The sequence below is a fragment of the Amblyomma mixtum genome, chromosome 2, assembly GCF_055824585.1.
Source record: "Amblyomma mixtum isolate Tamu chromosome 2, ASM5582458v1, whole genome shotgun sequence".
NCBI lineage: Eukaryota > Metazoa > Arthropoda > Arachnida > Ixodida > Ixodidae > Amblyomma > Amblyomma mixtum.
In genome coordinates, this window is record NC_143013.1 from 169,481,566 (window position 1) to 169,500,389 (window position 18,824).

Here is an 18,824-nt window from a genome sequence, read left to right on the forward strand (position 1 = left end):
GACACGGCTGGCACATGGTTAATTTGAGAGATATGGGAGAGGCTTTTGTCCTCCTGTGGACGTAGTCAGGCTTATGGTGATAATGGAAGCGAAAATGTCGTTGACGAAATGCAATTAAGCACGCCGTAAAGTGCGATCCAAAAGCCGCGAGCAGCGTGGCTGCACCGTGAACACAGAGTGTTTGTGGTAAATCGCCTTTTACAGCATCATCATGACGTTCAGAGAACTCGGCGCAAGGAGACGCTGCCTCTTTTTGCCCTGTAACGTTACAAGCCCGTAGATAAAGATCAATCCCAGCAAGTTCCATAGTTACAGGGCTCAATTGCATCTAGGATGGAGCCGTTTCGGGGACTATGGGTATGTTTCAGATTTCTGATTCTTGAATAACACGCAACAGTTAACAGTTACCATCGACCACATCCGCCACCTTGTGACGCACTCGCACAAGGGCAAGCAGTGCAGCTGCCGTTTCGTACGGACCTGCACCCTATATGTGAAGTACAGGTCCACCATTATTCCTAACTTACAGGAATGCAGCCCCGCAAGCCGATGGATAGTAACTTGAAGAGGTGATTACTAGAGGTCATGGCGACACAGGGTAGACTGTAAGGTAGTAAAAAAGAGTAAATGGTTCTATGATACCAAAGCCTTGGGTAAATTTTCCTCATCACTAAAGTTACTAAAGGCTATACTGTTCGCCACCAAGACGTATTCTCACCCGAAATCGATGCAACTAGCGATAGATGGAGATTTTTAACTGCAGCAGGAGAAGCCCTGAGGAGATTGAAACCTGGGTTAAAATCTTCGTAACTGCAAGAATTTCATATGTTTTGAAGACAGAATTTGCTTCCGTTGGCAACCCTAAATATTGTTCATGATGGAGCATACGCTGCCCGTATCAGGGAGTGCGCTAGATTACCTGCTACTCCATTTTGACTCCCTTGTAGGGCAATACAAGAGAGCTGCGAGAGAGCTGCGCACTCTTTGACAGCACACCAAACCAATCCGCTCGTGTCTCCGAGACGCCAGTGGATGACCTCTACAGCGCATGTCGACGGCTGGGAGACAGCTTCGTTAGAACTTGTATTCAAAAAAGGAAACGGAAAGCCGCGTAGCCCGGGTTCAGGCTCTGGGCTTTTTCTTGCAGGTGACCATGCAGGCCTCGAAGTTACGGAACCGGTTGGCTCCGATTAGACACCGGCGGTTGCTAAGCTCTTCGGGCGACGAGCGCCGGCACCTCAGGCGGCCGTCCTTCATCGACAGGTCGGCGAAGAAGGGGTACTTGAGGTGGCGGCGGTCGCAGGCGACAGCCCTTGGGGGACGGCAGCGAGTGCCGCGCACGGGTCCTGCGCAGCGCCTCCTGCACTCCTGGGCCGTGCGGAAGACGGCGCTGCCGTCGGCTGGGCAGCCTCCCGAAGGGAAGCTCCAGGGGACGCACTTGCGCCCCTGGAAGAACCACCAGCTGGACAGCACGTCTTGCCTGCGCACAGCGAAGAAGCACGCGGTCCCTTTTCTGTAGTCGGAGCGTATGCAGCGCAGTGTGTGCACCCGCCCCTGAGGGAGTGTTTAAAAATGACGCGTCATTAGAGTGCGAGCGGCCGGTGCTAGACATCTAGCATGTTTATGTCACTATTCAGACAAGTTGAGCGAACGTTGAACACCACGGGCTATCCTTCTTCAAGCCGCCAGAGTGCGACACATCAGCGGAAAGAAGGATGCCATGGAAAAGATGCACTTTGAAACCGTGCCGCCACTGGAGGATGCAATGGGGGAAGCGTAGCTCGGTTCAGCGGTAAAACTAGTTTTAGGGTCTTTAACGACCCAAAGATACTCTGACTATGAAGGACACAGTGGTACAGTGCAATTGTGCATTGGTGCGGGCGGTGCTATGGTACAGGCTGAAAAAACATTACGCAATACTTTTCCAAATCAAGTCAATTGTTTCGCCTGGCTCTCGATACAGAGCTTCATGCCCGAATATTGAAGGACGAATGGGGGACGGGGTCGTTTGAAACAGTGAGGGAGGACTTGGATGGATTTTAATAGGGTTTGCTTCCTAGCGGCATTTAAAGACTTTCGTTGCATCCTCGATCGGCAGCGTTCTTGTGCGTTGAGGCTCTCGTGGTAATAGAGCGTAGTTAAGTTTACACCAGAAGCTGGAAGGAGAACGCTCTTTTACTGCCATAGGGAAATGGTATTGAGCCTTTGACGCACGTGCGTAGTTAGGCGTAGCAGTGCTACAGAGAACAAAAGTATCCAACTCTGCAGCAACTTTTTCTTCTTTCAATTCCACCTTCCTCCCTTCCTTCACGGCGCGGTTTAAGTGTCCATCGAAAAGTGAAACGCTTCCCAAGCAGCACAAGTAATCAGCCCAATATTGCAAATGGATGGTTTCCCTCTGCTTCTTTGCAGGACCGTCCTTTGTCAATATGTTACCAATGTTCGGCATATTACCCGCGCTGCTTCGGACTGTGCCCTAACTAGCATAGTTTTTTTGTGAGGCGTGAAAGGCAGCCGAAACTCATAGACCTTGTTATTAGGCAATAGCTAAAGACCACTCGCGTGCTGTAATGTATGGTGGAGGAATGAAGTGACTGTGGACAATGTACCTCCTATACGCACCTTTACTCCGTTTCATACATAGCAGGCAACGCTGCCAAAGCTAGCGCGACTGTCCGCCCAGGCTAAGTCCGCACCCAAAAATAGTTCGCCATGCAACCAAAATGAAAACAAGCATACTTCATTGCGACAAACCCTACACTACCCGGACTTCGTTTTACCTCTTGACCCATTTTCGACTCTACGACTCATCGCGACTTCGGATTATGGCGGAATGGGGAAGAATGATCCGTGGTTGGTAAGGAGGATCGGTCGCGTTCAATCCGCGCCCAAAAAGTAGTTCACACACAGTGGTAGCTGTAGCCAGAGGGTCCGAACGCTTAGTGGCTCGTAGCTTCGACTGCGGCTTTCAGTGCTACCACATATTTTGACAGCGCTCTTTTTTATCGGCCACATACTTTCTGGAGTTTCTTGAAGAAGGAATGACACGTGGCGAAGTCATATGATTTAGCGGACACACTTTTGCCGCAGCCTCCGCAGCGTTGCCTGCCATATATGAAACGGAGTGTAGACAGCTTTTCCAGTCTTTTGTCGGATTTTGTACTAAACAATACATCACCAGTGCCAGTAACCGTCCGAGCTGCCTCTTCACTCTTTCACAGAAAGTCCCATACAAATTTTGCATGCTAAGAAATTTATCGCGTGCGCAAGGTAAGCCAAATAATCTATTGGTAAACAGGTATGTTATGTTGTGAAAGTGGCATTAGAAGGTGAGTACAAGCAACAGCAAGGAAGTTCCAATCATACTTCCTTAAGAACCATGCATACACTGCGAATTACTGCCATGCAGCAGCCCCATTAGTCTTATGCAGGAGATGGACACGTGAATTAGAGAAAAACTAGCGCCAAATCATGCACACCACAAGAGAAGAACGAACAAGAGACACAAGCGCTTGTGGGTCGTCTTTGTTCTTCTCTTGGGGTGTGCATGGTTTGGCGCTAGTTTTTCTATAATTCAAGTATGTACCAACTAGCCCAAAAAGAGGTGCTAAATGGACACGTGACTAGGTGCTTTGCACTCGTTACTCCGGGGACCTCCCTATGCCTTCTAGCGCACATTGGCCACTAATCACAAAGACTTGGGTTCGAATCCAGCCCCGGCAGTCGCAGTTCGATGGATCTCAAACACGAAAATGTCGCACTACCCCCCATGCCGACATCACATACCCGGCAGCTCCCTACTACTGTGTGCCTTATACGGTACCGCGTTCCTTGCACATAAAAATATATTATACATGCAGCTGTCCTGCAGTCTTACCAACATCAAAGAGGAAAGTATAGCATATTAAAAGCACCTTGCCATCGCTCTCATAAGAAGCTGGAACTTGGAAGGAAATTACTGCCTGTAAATCTAATTGAGAACAGCGAAGCAAGGTACGGAAAAGGAAATACCGAGGGTGACGTTCAGCTACAGGAAGAGAGCAACGGGCATTAAGGGGACGAATACAAGTTGATCATATCCTACAGATGACATCAAGAAGAGCGTCAGTGATGTGTGAAGTTTTGAGCCTTTAAGCTGCTTATCGGCTATAGGTGACGTTCCGTGTTAATTTGAATCGTGCATACTTTATCCTCTTTAACTTATACCGCATAGAACACAGGACTTTTTTACACTTAGCGCCTATCGAAATACGTCTGCCGAGACCGGGTTTCGTTCCCGAGACTATGGGCTGAGCAGTCAAACACAGAAGTCTCTATAAGCCGCCACGGCGGGTAAGAAAAGTAAGTAGACAAGGCATGGCCCTCAGTGCAGGGACGAGACTACCGATGGCGCGTTGTGCTTGCACAGCGGATTCTAAGAAAAAAAAAAATTAACATCGGCTAAGCTACTGATGAGCACCAACAATTCGGCGAAAAACTTTCCTCGAGGGGCGGCATCCCCTGTGCTCTATTTCACAGCACAGTTCATTCTTTGCTGTTGTACTTGGCGAACAAGCTGTTAATCCGTTAGCCCGCGTTTAGTCCGCGGTGGCTACGTCGACGATCCGAGGCTCGCAACGCTAAGGAGGCAGCTAGGCCGGATGCTTCTCTCTTAGGCTTGCGATACTGTGGAACATATGGTGCGTTCATGTGGTGACAATATTCGGTTACTATTTGTGTTCCAGCCCTCGTACGGCTGGATTTTGCCGTTCCCGACGGTTCTTATCCAGTTTACGAACGAGCCGTAGCTCGACTGCTGACTGCGGCTGATCCGACGATCCCGCGTGTGCCATGGCGAAGGAACTATGTGACACGCGCGACCTCCGCTCTGAGCCACAAAGAATACGAAGCGGCTACGAGTGAGTGAAGTCCGCTTGTGCTGTTTTGCAGCTGGGAAGCTGTTCAGGGGTAAACGAAGGTTAGCGCGGTTGAGCCCAAGAGCGGAAAGAAAAAGCAGCGTGGGACAGCACAGTATCGATAACTGAGACTATGATGTAAGGGAGAGGTGAACAGGCTGGACGCAGCTTGTACAGGACACGGCTAATTAGAGATCTATGAAAGAGGCCTTTGTCTGGCAGTGGACATAGCCGTACTTATGATGATGATCCCTCCAGCAGTGCCTAGACAAGATCCTCGGAAAGAGACCAGTTAGAGAGCAACTGCCGCGACGTCCACTGTGCGTACACTGGGGTTCTCACCTGGCGCAGCTGGTGAAGAGTGGCATGCCAAAGCACTGGTCAGCCGGCCGCTGGGAACCCAGACAGCTCTGGGCGCAGTGCTGCAGCGAGGCGAACCTGTTGGTGCCGCGGTTGCAGGAGTGCACGGTGTCGCTGGCCGTCTCGACGCAGGCGTTCGTCGAGTGCCGGTAGTGGAACTCGCGCTGAGGGCTCCGGCACACCGTGTAGAAGACGTCGCCGCACATTGGCCGAGTCTGCGCCAGCAAAGAGTCATTCACCGCTAGATTCGCTAACGGGTGCAGGACGGTGAGCTGGCAGCCCAGAGTCCTGAACGAATGCGATTCGGTAACGCAGGAGCTGAAAACAGGAGGATGAATTGAAGTTTGGCACGGCACGTTCATGCTCGGAGCAGGTAGCGGGCGGCCCGTCGTAGTGACAGTGTGCGCACAAAAGAAAGGAAAAGCCTAGCGATCCACTCGTCCAGCCCGTATCACTGTGTAACGAAGGCGTTCTGATCAACAAAGCAGGAGTAGGCCGGGTTTGCCAGTCTCCCTGCCCCACACTCCTATTTCCAAGGCTCATACCCTTCGTAAGATTGAGACCACACACTTGGCGCAAACAATAGTTTATACCGCTTTCTATCTGACCCTTCCGGAGCCGAGTGTCGTGATGTCGACGCAGACCTTGCACACTGCCTCGTCCTGTTCTGTTGCTCTTCAATCCGCGTTCTTCCTTGATCCGCAGACCTCTCCCGGCATACCTGACGATCTTCTTCGGCCTGCTGTGGCAGGCGAAGATAATTTTGAGCAATTGATTTCTGCTCTGATATGACGAGTTTTAATTCAGGTCGGAGTGCAGCGGCAGGAGTGAAATCTGGGAGGGTTGGTTAAACACACGGAAACAAAAACTGAGGGCTCACTTACGCTCCCCCTTTAACGGTTTGAGTCGATAGCTTTGATGGGTCCCGTCAACGACTGCACTTGGTCTTATTGGAATGTTACCAGATCACGTGACGCTTCATTTCCAGGTGACACAAACACACAGTCATTAGTGTACACTCACCCCTCACTGACATGCACTTTGCTGCTCGCTTCATCGATACTACTACCACCGCCGCGGTGGCTCATCGGTGATGGCGCTCGGCTGCTGACCAGAAAGACGCGGGTTCGATCCCGGCCGCGGCGGTCTCAATTCGACGGAGGCGAAATTCTAGAGGCCCGTGTACTGTGCGATGTAAGTGCATGTGAGAGAACCTCAGGTAGTCAAAATTTCCGGAGCCGTTCACTACAGCGTCCCTCACAGCCCCAGTTGCTTTGGGACGTTAAACCCCCTTAAACCCTGTACCATAATCCCTATTTCTTTTATTAGCGCCGCTCTGATCACGCACATAACCATTAGCATAGAGTCGTAAGCTAACACCCATTACGTGAAAGGCCGCACGACATACAAATAAAATACCACCTTAACCAAGCCGTACGAACGTTCCTGCGTGGCCTAGGGCACGGTCGCCTAGGGGTAGCATGTCTGACTCGCGCTCCAAGGGTCATGTGTTTGATTCGCCGCTAAATATTCCAATTTTACTTTTAGCGCAATTAAATTTCTTTAAATTCTTTCATTTCCTAATGACATTAGGGTCATGTTGCGACCTTGTAATCACAATTCATGTAGTTCTGTGATATACTATAAGTAAAGGGCATTGGTTCATGGGTTGTGTGATTTAGCCGTAATGGTTACCATGTGTGCAATGTGGATTATGCGGTGTATTTTGTTGGTGCGTATGAATTGCATGTAATGTACTTCGTGATCTTGTATCTGTTTGCCTGCATGACAGTGTTAGTTGTGCAATGATGCTGAGAATAAGTGTTTGGTTTATTTTTATGAAATAACTGGAAGAGACGTGTTATCATTTGTTTTTCATGTGGAACATGTGGTGTTGAGTTCGTGCAAACAATCTTCCGCCTCACTTTTTCATATTCTTGAGTATGGATCCGGTACTAGCCTTTGGCTATGGATCCGCTCAGCTTTGTGTATTGGAGATGTACCTGTTATGACAATAAAGAAATAAAAAACAAAAAATAAATTTCAAGCTCCGCTGCTCCACGTGTGACGAAAAACCATTTTTGCCAATCCGGAGCTTCGCGAGCCAACGGTGGGTGCTGCCTTTTCACTGAACGGGAGCCTTAAGCTACAGCCTTAAAAAATGGCAGGGTTTGCGCACAGGTGGAAGTTGATGGAGACGAAGACGTGCAAGGCGCAGCGCGAGAGTGTGTTGCGAGGCGTGACTGGCAGCGGCGATAGCACAGTGTCCTCGTGCAGTGGCCAGCGAGGCTGATCTGTTAGCGCCGCCGCCGGTTCGAAGCTCAGTCGCGGCAATATTTTATTTCTGTATGTTGTCCAAGATAAACCTCAAGTTCATGCAAGCCACCACAAGATTTCTGGATGGGTTTGACCGTGTTAAGCACTGCTTTCACACTAAAATGGGAGAGAACGTGGGGAAAGAGACGAAGTGACGCCTTGCTGGATGGCAAAAAGCTGGCAGATGAAAAAGTACAACTTCGAAACCTAAATGTCCTCGAGCATATCTGCCGAGTGCGTGAAATGTTAACAAATACCAAGACCACTGGCGATAATGGCTGCGATCCAGAAAAGCTATTCATTTTTTTTTCTGCAAAGTAAAGAAGAGTAACTCGCCAATCGAATGTTTTGTTGGTGTTACGAACCTTCTTATAGCGTCGTGCGCCCAGATAACGTGGACGCTTGCTTAATGGCTGTGGCGTACGACATGATTGTCTGAAAGCCGTCTCCTGGATCGTGGAGCCCTCGGTAGCATTTGACTTCATGCCCGGGCTGATTTGGGCTTTTATGTAATTACTGAGCTTCATGGAAGGTGTAGTTGTGGGTCAGTGTCGTTATATTTCCTCTATTCTTTCCTCTGTCTCTCACGCTGGGCAGCCGGGGCTAGCGCAAAATACGTTTTAGACGACATAGAGGAGGATAGGGCGCGATTGCGAGACCGTCTTTCCCTGCAAAGACCTTGACCTGACTAATAATGTCGAATTTTTTAACGTTTACGCCCTAGGAATAGGCATAATGGTAACCACCAGGAAAAAGTGGTAAATGCAAAAATGAAAATTTTTATGAGCAGGCAGTTCTTGAAACTGCCACTCCGAAGCGTTCCTATACATAGCTGCACCTGTTAATTGGCGCTGTTGTTTGTCTGCTTGTTTGTCTGTAGCCTGCTTTCCGGCAGGCTGCTCACCTGCTCACAGGGTGGTGGGCAACCTGTGCAGGTGTGAGTTCACACACACACACACACACACACACACACACACACACACACACACACACACACACACACACACACACACACACACACACACACACACACACACACACACACACACACACACACACACACACACACACACACACACTCTCACACACACACACACACACACACACACACACACACACACACACACACTCTCACACTCTCACACACACACACACCTAGCGAACTGCCCACGGGGGCAGTTCAGTTATTCGCGAAGTTCCCCGGGAAGAGCAACCTGCCTCTGAACTAAACCCATACAACCCAAATCTCGCCGCTGGCAGCACCCACCATAGAAGGGTTGCTGTGACGCATCCCTCAACCGCTGCACCGCAGTGCCTGGAGTTGTATGAGGACTCCCCACGATCTACGAATGTACAGGAGAGAATGACCAATTCCGCATATATGGGTATTTACCCACTGTTGCTATCCGAACAACTGCAATCCGTGACACTGGATTCAAAAGCTGGATCTCAACTCCAGAACCGAAGTGAAACCGGAGTGCAGCGCATCTAATTAGCATTTTTCCTAACAGCATAAATCGACACTCACTTTTTTTTTACGAGGGTGTTTTGACACTGGTAAAGGGGCCAGGTAAAACTCACCGGGTGCTGGAAGGGGAAGGCCATGTGTTCCTCGCTGCCCTCCTCGGCCCCGACATCATCGCTGTCGCCAGGCGGCGCCTGAGAAGTGAAAGGGGGAAACGTCGGGTGCTTTGTGCTTCTGCGTTCTTCGATGTTCTTCGTTGCAGCCGCAGACGTCGGGGCCCTGGGAACAGTAAGGTCACCACGCGTCGAAGACGTGCTACCGTTAGTTGTGGCAAGTGCCCTCGTGCGCCGTTCGTAAGGCCGCTTGGTCTGCTGTGCCATTTCCAGGCCGGTCGATGCGGGATGAGCAGAGACCGCCTTCTGAGGGCCTAGGGGATGAAGCGGGCCGACGGGGGCGGAGGACATCATGCGGTTCATCCGCACCATGACGGAGATGGAGAGAAGCAGCACGGACGTCACCATCACCGCCATCAGGACAACGGACACGCAAGTCGCCCAGGATACCTGATTCTCTTGCGGCTTAGGCGGCATCGCATGGTGGTAGCCGCTGGTTCTTTGCGGCGCCTCGTCACTTTCAGAGCTGCCATCGGAACGGCGACCGCTGCTGGTGCTGCTGCTGCTGCTGGCGTAGGCGGCGCTCTTCGTGGAAACGGCGCTCGAGGAAGGCACTGGTGTGTTTACCGCACCGGTGTCGGGCTGCACAGAAGTGACAGCACTGCTGCCCGGAGCAGCTTGGTGGCTCCAGGGAGGAGGTGGATCCTGTACCTGCCTTTGGACCAAAGGCCGCCAGTCGCCGCTGTTGTCGACGCCTTCTTGCATAGCCGACCAAGGATTCTGCGTAAAGTGCGGGTCTGCGATCCAGCTGTAGACCATTTCAGGGTCTCGCTCCTCGGCTGGGCCCAACTCGAAACCTTGACTGCGCTCGTACAGCGGATAGCAGTAGCTCGGTCCTTGCGCAACAAACTCCTCTGCGGACATCAGGTACGCGGCGTTGTCGAACGCCTGTGAACGCCGTGGGCTGGCTTGTTCTTGGTAGGTCATGATGTCGCCGTCGACGGTTTGAAAGCCTGCAAGCGATTCGAGGGGCGGCTGTGGACGGACGTTAGGCTTCTGTTTGTAGAATGGAGCTAATCCGCCGCGAGAGGTGCTTTGCTCTTTGTCTTCATCTCTGAGAGTCTGTGGCGCTGAGAGCGATTAAGATCTATGCTATTCCGGCCTTTTTATTGCCATATTTTTGTTTCAAACGAAAAGGCGCCCACATTTAGAAAAGCGACAGAGAGCAGACTGGGAGGTATAGCCAGAAAAGGCTTAATGCGTAATTGCTTCAGAAGCGAAATTAAAAGCAAGAGAGAGAGAGAAAGAGGAAGAGAAAAGGAAGAGATGACGGTGAAGACATTCCAATTCGATCTAAAATTGGTGGTTGGTCCCCCTATTTCGGCAGCACGTTTGATCATGCAGCCTCTCTTGCCCTGTCGGTCAGCTCCTTCTGAACTCGTGGGTATGACCTGGACAGCAATTCCCGCCGATCGTCAGTTCTGTTGTCATTTCTATATCTGTGTTGCCTTGACAGGCCCATATAATATGGTATAAGCTGGTTTGAACTCTACAGTGTGCGCACTGTGGCTCATAGTCTTCTGGATAGACTGCGAGAAGTTTTGTTTTGAGCTTGGGTATGTGTTTGTATATGATTAGTGTTAATTCGTGTTGCTTTTCTTGTTCTGCACCCGATAGCGCGTGTTCCTTTCTGCAAGTGCCCCGCCGCGGTGGCTCAGTGGTTACGGCGCTCGACTACTGACCTGAAAGACGCGGTTTCGATCCTAGGCCTGGCGGCCGAATTTTGATGAAGGCGAAGTTCTAGAGACCCGTGTGCTGTTCGATGTCAGTGCACGCTAAAGAACCCTAGGTGGTCGAAATTTCCGGAGCCCTCCACTACGGCGTTGCTCATAGCCTGAGTCGCTTCGGTACGATAAACCTCCATAAACCAACCAATAAACCTTTATGCAAGCATATAGCATTGCAGGTATTCTGACAATGTGGTCAGCGGGTTGCTTAGCTGTGTTTGTATACGTTTGTTGGGGAACCCCGAGTAGGAATACTTTAGTTTGAGTTAGTTGGTTCTAACGAGACATAATTGCACAAGTGCAAACTGGTGTGGCGCAGGCCGATTTCTCAGCGCCACTTAAGGACCCTACTTTTTGTTCGCCCGTTTCTTGTCCGAAGCTGAACTGAAGTGGTTGAGGAACTAAGGAATTGGCTGCCAGAAGCGCAGTCGACATTTTGGACTGATGTTTCGGACTTGCAAACTCCATCCCGCATGACGAAATGTTTATTGCCGTAAGAGAAAAAAATCGCCTTAAAAGGCGAAATGTTATTTCAGGACTTAACAGGCATCAGCGTTGAAGGTTTTTGGCACTTCTGGAATTTTATCACCTTCCGACACTTTTGAATAGAGTATCTGACAGCGGCTTTGAAATGGCCTTGCTTCTTAAAGCCGATTTACTGAATTTCCTCCAAGGCAAACAATCCTCTCTTTCTTCCGTTCTTAGTGCATTGCTACATGAAGTCATTCCTTCTGTGCCATGTCTTTGTTGGTTAGCGTAGGTCTTGTGGAAACTGTGCGGAGCCGTTTTTGGTTCTGCAGACTAAAATTTGCACTGTAATACCTGTACTTCGGAATTTTGTTCGCTCTATGTACCAACTTTTACTTATCTCATGGAAACTGGCATTGTCTGCCATTCTTCTTAATTACCGCAAACTGAATGTGTTCAACTGCGTGATTTATATTCTCTGCCTGTTTGTTCCCTGGTTTTGCACTCTGTAGGATTTTAGCCGCTACCATTGTACCTTTATACATTGGGCCCAGAAGCCTGTCAAGTTGATTCAAGTTATTTCCTCTGTGTCCTCTGCCTTTTGTTGAAGCGAAATAAAGATTCATTGGTCATAAAGATTGATTGATTGATTCATTGATTGATTGATTGATAGATGAACTGCCTTATTTTACAACCGCAAGTTTTATGGTTAGTTTAACGGTGTCTGCAGAGGTTCTTGTCTTGCCCCAATATTGAGTGACATCATTTTATCGCACGTTTACTAATGTATTATTGACCAGCTACTAATGACCTCTAGCGTTTTTAAGGCATTTAGGTATAGAGACGACTTTTTATTGGTACTCAAAAGTCACATTTGTTCAAAACAAGCGCGGTTATTGGCGACATCATCACCATGTTCATTAGGGCATATAAGAGGCTTAGCTTTACCCAAGAAGTGCCCAGCAAAAACAGCCTTCAGTTCCTCGAATTAAGACTTGTTTTTGAATAAGACGGAGATGTTTGCTGATTTTTTAAACTCAGATCATGCAAAGGACTACTACCTTGCAATAGCGCGCATTCCATACTTATCGAGTGAGGAATCATGGCGACCTGCTTACATGCAGCATTGGAAAAGTCTCGTGAGCATGAGATCGCACACAGCGTTGATTCTCAAAACAGACGATTGCGCCAAGCAGTCTACCCGGAACACATGGTTGTTAGCTTTTTTGAGAGGGTTTAGAGAAAATGAAGGCAGTGTCGAAGGTGGATAAGGGGGACAAAAACAAAGAAAAGCAAGCGATCGTCGTTATTGTGTAATTCACCGCCTCTCACAAACTCAAGAAGGTGGAAAACTGGTTCAAATTCAATGTGCTGCTATCTTCCCCCTGCAAATTATCGCACGTGTGCACCATCAACAAAGAAAGGCCAGTCAGACAACGCGGTAAGAATCACGAGATTACCTTTACTGATTGCACAGCTGATGTCGTTTGCGGAGCGTGGCTAAGTTGCGGCTGCGCATACATAGGTCAGACAGGCCAGTGCTTTAAAGACAGAGCAAGACAGCACAAGAGGGCGGTAAAAACTGACTATGGCAGCCACATGGCCACTCAGTGTAAAAGCTGTAAGTGCTCTCCGATGTGCGAAAAAACAAAATTCATAGGGAGATCAAAAGATAGGTTTGAAAGGGAAATAACTGATGGAAATTTTATCAAGCAAAGGGACCCTTCAGCAAATCACCCGTATCGCTTTCAGATCAAGAAACTCTTTTTTTGAACGTATCATTGCCCATGTTTTAATCACTGGTTATGTTACTTTGCGAGTGTTTCTTATCCTTTCTCGCCCTCTTTTTTGAATTGCTTTCCTGTGCGGTTTATAAGTGCCTTTTTCCCCAAAATACTCCGTTGGCAGTTGGCGCTAGTCCCGTCTCTGCGTGTTCGTCCACGTGATTTCGTGTCAGTTTGCATTTGTACAATTTCGTCCCGGAGTAGCAGTGGTCGGGCTACGGCGTGTTCGCCTTCGTGCCCCTGTACGGGATTGTTGTCCATATGAACTTAGCTTGCCTTTCAAATTCCGTTATGTCCTTCAGGTAGCTAATGGCTGCCTGGCCTATACTGCCCCTGAGGTAGTTCCTGCACGCTTCTTCCAAATCTGTTATTGTACTCGCATATTAGTACTTAAGCACTAATCGGATGGGTATCAAGCACGAGCAAAATCGTCCACTGTCGCGTTGTCTGTCAGCAGCTGGCACTGCCCGATCATCGACGGCTTCTACGTAGCACAAATCCGAGCTTTTACACTCACTGGAATTCAGTAAACATTATCTGTAGTTTTTTTTTTTTCTGTGTGGTTACTGCGAGCTCGGTCACTGCCTCCTCCGCTTGGATTGGGTCTCTCTGTAACTGATTGATACATTATTTCTGATGTTGCCGTTCGAGTTTTGAACTGCTACCATCATGATGCTCCCAAGTGTCCCTGTCGCGCCTGAATCTAATGTGTTGATGTTGTTCGTCCGCTGATCTTTTTTATTGCTTGAGCTCTAACCCCTGTTCTTCCTCCGCCCGTCGCGGTGGCTCAGTGGTTATGGCTCTCTGCTGCTTATTGAGTATTGAGTACGCTGCAGTATTGAGTAATGCGGGAAAGTTTAAAAACGTGACGGCCACTTTTCTCATGAGAATTCGAGAAGGAAAAAATATGAAGTTCGAAACAAACGTAGATAGCATTGGGAAATACGCACACCAATACAATCGGTGATAGAGAGAGTCGAGGGGCACACGAGTCAAGGTTAAAGCACCATCAAAACAGGCAGTGCACGTAACTGAAGAATCTAATAATCGGCAACGTGTTAACAGGAGAGGTGTCTTGTTTTCTTCTTATCCCGTAGCTGACGTTTCGCTTGGCAGTATACAGTCGAATCTCGATAGCTCGAGCTCGCAGAAAGCAGGAGATTTCTTTTATCTACTCGGCGTTCAATCTAAAGGTGGCCGAAAAAGTGGGCGGCGGAAATTGCAAAGTTTGCCGAGATAAAAGGTGGCCGCAGCTGGTTCAGGACAGGGCTGAATGAAGCTCAGTGGAGAGGTCTTTGTTCAGTGGGCGGGCAACTTGAAATTCCTGACCGGTGCGGTGAGATAGGCGTGCTGCGTCTGTGATATACGGTGATCGATTTAGTGAAGAACGATATCTAACAAGGGAGTAGTTACTCAAAGACATCGACCCAAGCGAAGCCAAAGGGCTACAAGGGAAAACTGTACAGCTTTCTCAGGAACTTCGAAGTTAAAGAAAAATTCGTACTGGTCCTGTGATCGAACCCGGGACCATCGCTTCACAGGGGGTTTTCCCCTTGATATTCGACCAATGACGAAGGATATAATTTGTGATAAAAGGCGGGACTCGCGACACAATGACAGAAATGGCAGTGTGGACTTCGGTTTCAAAGATGAAATGCTCACGTGGTATGATTATGAAGAGTGATGACTCCAGCGGCATGATTTTGAACTGCTTCAAATGGATTTACTAAACACGCTTTGTGCGAGCTCCATATGTTGAATGCATGTCTAGGTTCGGTCTGATAAGTGATTTATATGCGAGTAATTTTACATGTGTGGAGACAAGACAGAGATGTGGCTTGCTTGACTATTTTATTCGATGCTGAAATGTTACCAATATGGGTGCGCCATGACAAAATTGTAAGACTAATTGACTCCTAGATATTTATTGCTTGATAGTGAATCAGTCGGGGTGTGAGCAACTGAATGTTGAAAAAGTTGCGGACTGTGACGCTGCGTACATGAGTAAACGAGTAAACGCTAAATTGCCCCAGCTTAAAAAAAGGTGGTTTGGAGCAGCAGCATGGACTAGAGATGAAACCACAGCACAGAGCGCCACTTGAAACTCTGGCGCTATGTATTTATGTCTTGTGCGGTGGTCTAAATCATTCCTTCTGCACGGCGTCCTCAAGCTCACGTGCAGCTTTGGGTCGTTAAACCCCGCCTTCCATACCACACCATCCCCACCGCGGAAGAAAGCACACCAACGAACAAATAAACGCCGATGGAGATCGGCAGCGGGCCTCCGCACGCCTCTACTGTAGTTTGAACGGTGACTTTGAGCACACTAATTGTAATGCATAAGAAAAAGTTGGGCGCATGTAGGCAGTACGCACCTCGCTCATTGGGTGGTAATCCTGGCCTGTTACTTCCACTCTCTAACTTAAAAACAGTAGTTAAAGATAGCGCACATGGGCTGCTGTCAGCTGGTGTTCCTCGCACGCGAGCAAGGATCACATCTCGAGTCACTACTAAAACAAGGAAACTCTAAAGGTACGCGGAAACTACGAAGAGTTTAGGGGACCTTCCAAGGTGGAGTAGATTTCAGCTAGGATTCACTAGCATCCACGTGAGCGCAAGCACGCTGCTACGAAGGAAAGCTATACAACGTGTTCAGAAGAGTCGTAGTTAAACCAAAATTCGTTTTGGTCTGGGTGAGCGCATGAAGCGATGATCACAACGTATCAGGAAGCAGCTTCGCAGTTAATGCAAAAACTTTTGCGTGGGCCATTAGGGAACAGGGAAAAAGTGAAAGTGCAAACAAACACTGTTGCGATAGAGAGATTTAGCACAGCCTACACGTACTAGCGTAGACATGTACCGCATTACTGGACGCCTCCTGCGCGTCTGCAGTGACAAGATCGGAGCCAGGCGAATTTAAACGCGCGTGCGCAGCTTGGAACCAGTAATGCGATACACGCACACTTATTAACTAATCAGAAAGAGGGAACTGGAATTGTTGGGGTAGGCGGCGGTCTGTCACTAAGTTACTTGACAAGTTTTGAATAAGTGTTTATTTTATTTTTTCAACCAGTGTCTTGTCAAACCAGTGGGGTGACGCATCCAGAGTACAAGTTTTAAAGGTCCGTTTGACCCTGTCGGGACTGCTGATCTTATGCACCAGAGGTACACTTCGTCGCAGACGAATCTTGCACAGGCGCCTTCACTTCATTGTGTTCACGGGCCGTTTTGAGTCAGAATTTGCGAATGTACGACGCCACGGCAGTTGCATAGGAATTTGTCAAAAGAAACCCCAGGGGAATAAAGAAGCATTTTGTGTAGTTTATTCGCAACATGGTACGAAGAGGTGTATGCAGTGATCGGCAAAGAGATAAATGTCATAGGTAATATCGATAAGATAGTTAAAGCATCTGTAGAGTTTTACAGACAAATTCACACACGTGATCAGGACGCTAATAAGAGAAGTGCAGTAGTGCACAGCAATGGGACATCCGGCCAGTAACGAAAGAGGAAATAAAGGAAGCCTTAGGAACAATGACAAGGGGGAAAGCAGCTGGTGAGGATCAAGTAACAGCAGATATCTGAAGAAGGACGGAGGGGAGATGGTGCTAGAAACACTAGCCACCCTGTGAGCCGCCGCGGTGGCTCAGCGGTTATGGTGCTCGGCTGCTGACCCGAAAGACGCGGGTTCGATCCCGGCCGCGGCGGCTGAATTTCTTTGGAGGAGAAATTCTAGAGGCCCGTGTACTGTGCGATGTCAGTGCACGTTAAAGAACCCCAGGTGGTCGAAGTTTCCGGAGCCCTCCACTACGGCGTCTCTCATAGCCTTAGTCGCTTTGGGACGTTAAACCCCATTAACCAAACCAAACCAAACTAGCCACCCTGTGTACGCAGTGTCTTACGGCATGGGGCGCACTAGAAGCTTGGAAGAACGCCTAACATCTTAATCAACAGGAAACGGGACTTCGACTTGAAAAATTGCAGACCGATCAGCTTACTATCCCTTGCCTGCAAGGTGCTTACTAAGGTAATCGCTGATATAATAAGGAAATGCTTAGACTTCAATCAATCAAATGACCGGGCAGGCTACTTGACAATAGACCATATTCACACAAAGGCGAAAGCCTTTAATGTCTCATCGTTGTAAGCAGCAGTTGTCGACAGAAATGTCACGCTTTTCAGTTGGTCGAAACGGTCATGACGTCACAGTGCGCCAATTTCAAACGGGGCCAATTGTACTTTGGCTAGTAACCATGCAACCAATTTAAGGGATCATATAGTGATGCTCGAAGTAAGTGGGACTGAGCTTAGTTAATTGCTTAGTTACCCACTAATTAGCCTAATTAACATTTCTAGTCAGGCCATATAAATAAATAAAACCGAGTAGGAAATTGGTCGAGCTCGGGAATCGAACCCCGGTCTTCGGAGTGCGAGACGAGCATGCTACCCACTCCGCCATGCCAGCTCGATGGTTTGGATTGACCAAAGGCGCGTCTAGTGAATACGGTGTCTTCGCTCACTGCCATCCTCCTCCCTTCCCTTCCGGCGAGGTTTAGGTGTCCACCGAGATATGAGAGACAGATACATTTCCTTTTCTCAAAAACTGATTTACCGACGAGCGAGGCGTAGAACCGAATGGGCGATGGCGTTCTATGGACTCCCTGGCAGCGTTGCAAGACGCTGTCGCGTTCCACTCTTAGAGGCGAAGCTTAACATCTTAACCGCAAATCAGTGACCGCACTTTAGGTCAAAAAAGTGCACCCCCCCCCCTGAATTTTGACGGGTGTCCACCGAGACATGTCAGACAGTTACTGCGTAATTTCCTTTCGTCAAATACAATTTCAATTTTCTTCATTACGGGCCATCTTTGTATTTCTTCTTTCACTCCCACTTCCTCCCTTCCTCTACGGTGCGGTTCAGGTGTCCACCGAGATGACAGAGAATTACTGCGCCATTTCCTTTCCTCAAAAAGCGTTGCGTTCAAACGGCAAGGCATCGCGCCGAACGGGTGGTGGCGTTCCGTGGACTCCCTGGCAGCGCTACAACACGCTGTCGCGTTCCACTCCTAAAGGCGAAGCTTAAGCGTCATTAATTAGCATTTAGTTAGTATTCAGGCATTAATCAGTAATTAACCATTAATTAGTGATTTGTCATCACTTAGTGATTAGTACTCAATTACATGTGACACCACCAGTGCCACAGAAGCAGTCAAAGTGGTGCGGAAAACGCTTTCGCCTGTACGCACTTTAGACAGTCAAAGTGCCCCTGAATCTTTAATAAGGTGATAGGGAAATGCGCAGAACACAATCAACCCTAAAAAAAATTGGAAGGAGCACTTAATGCGATAGTGTTAATTTCTTAAGGCCCATATATGGGGAATGGTTCATCCTCTACTTTACATTCAAAAATCCATAGTCCTCATACCACTATTGGGGCAGTTGTGCAGCTGTTAAGCGACGTGCCAGTGCCCTGCGATGGCAGGTGCTGCCACCGGTGGGGCTTGTGGGACCCAGGTTACGATGCCGAGCAACCTCTCGCGACCAGTCATTGAATCAATTCAACGGCCACCCGCCATGGTGGACAGTTTGCTCATAACCCGGTGGGCGGGTTGTGATGACGCCGAAAGGTCACGTGAC

General features: G+C 48.8%; 2 protein-coding genes across 2 annotated transcripts in view; one reads left to right on the forward strand and one right to left on the reverse strand.

The window, feature by feature from the left end:
• LOC149361538 (fatty-acid amide hydrolase 2-like) overlaps window positions 1-18,824 on the forward strand; it is a 97,982-nt gene that overhangs the window by 5,528 nt on the left and 73,630 nt on the right. The window lies entirely within an intron of this gene.
• Window positions 1,123-10,136, reverse strand: LOC149361539 (uncharacterized). The gene is made up of 3 exons (XM_089572708.1): window positions 9,153-10,136; window positions 5,238-5,470; window positions 1,123-1,480 (listed from the first exon to the last, which is right to left on the reverse strand). Exons 1-3 carry the CDS (start codon window positions 10,134-10,136, stop codon window positions 1,123-1,125), a joined length of 1,575 nt encoding a protein of 524 aa, XP_089428834.1.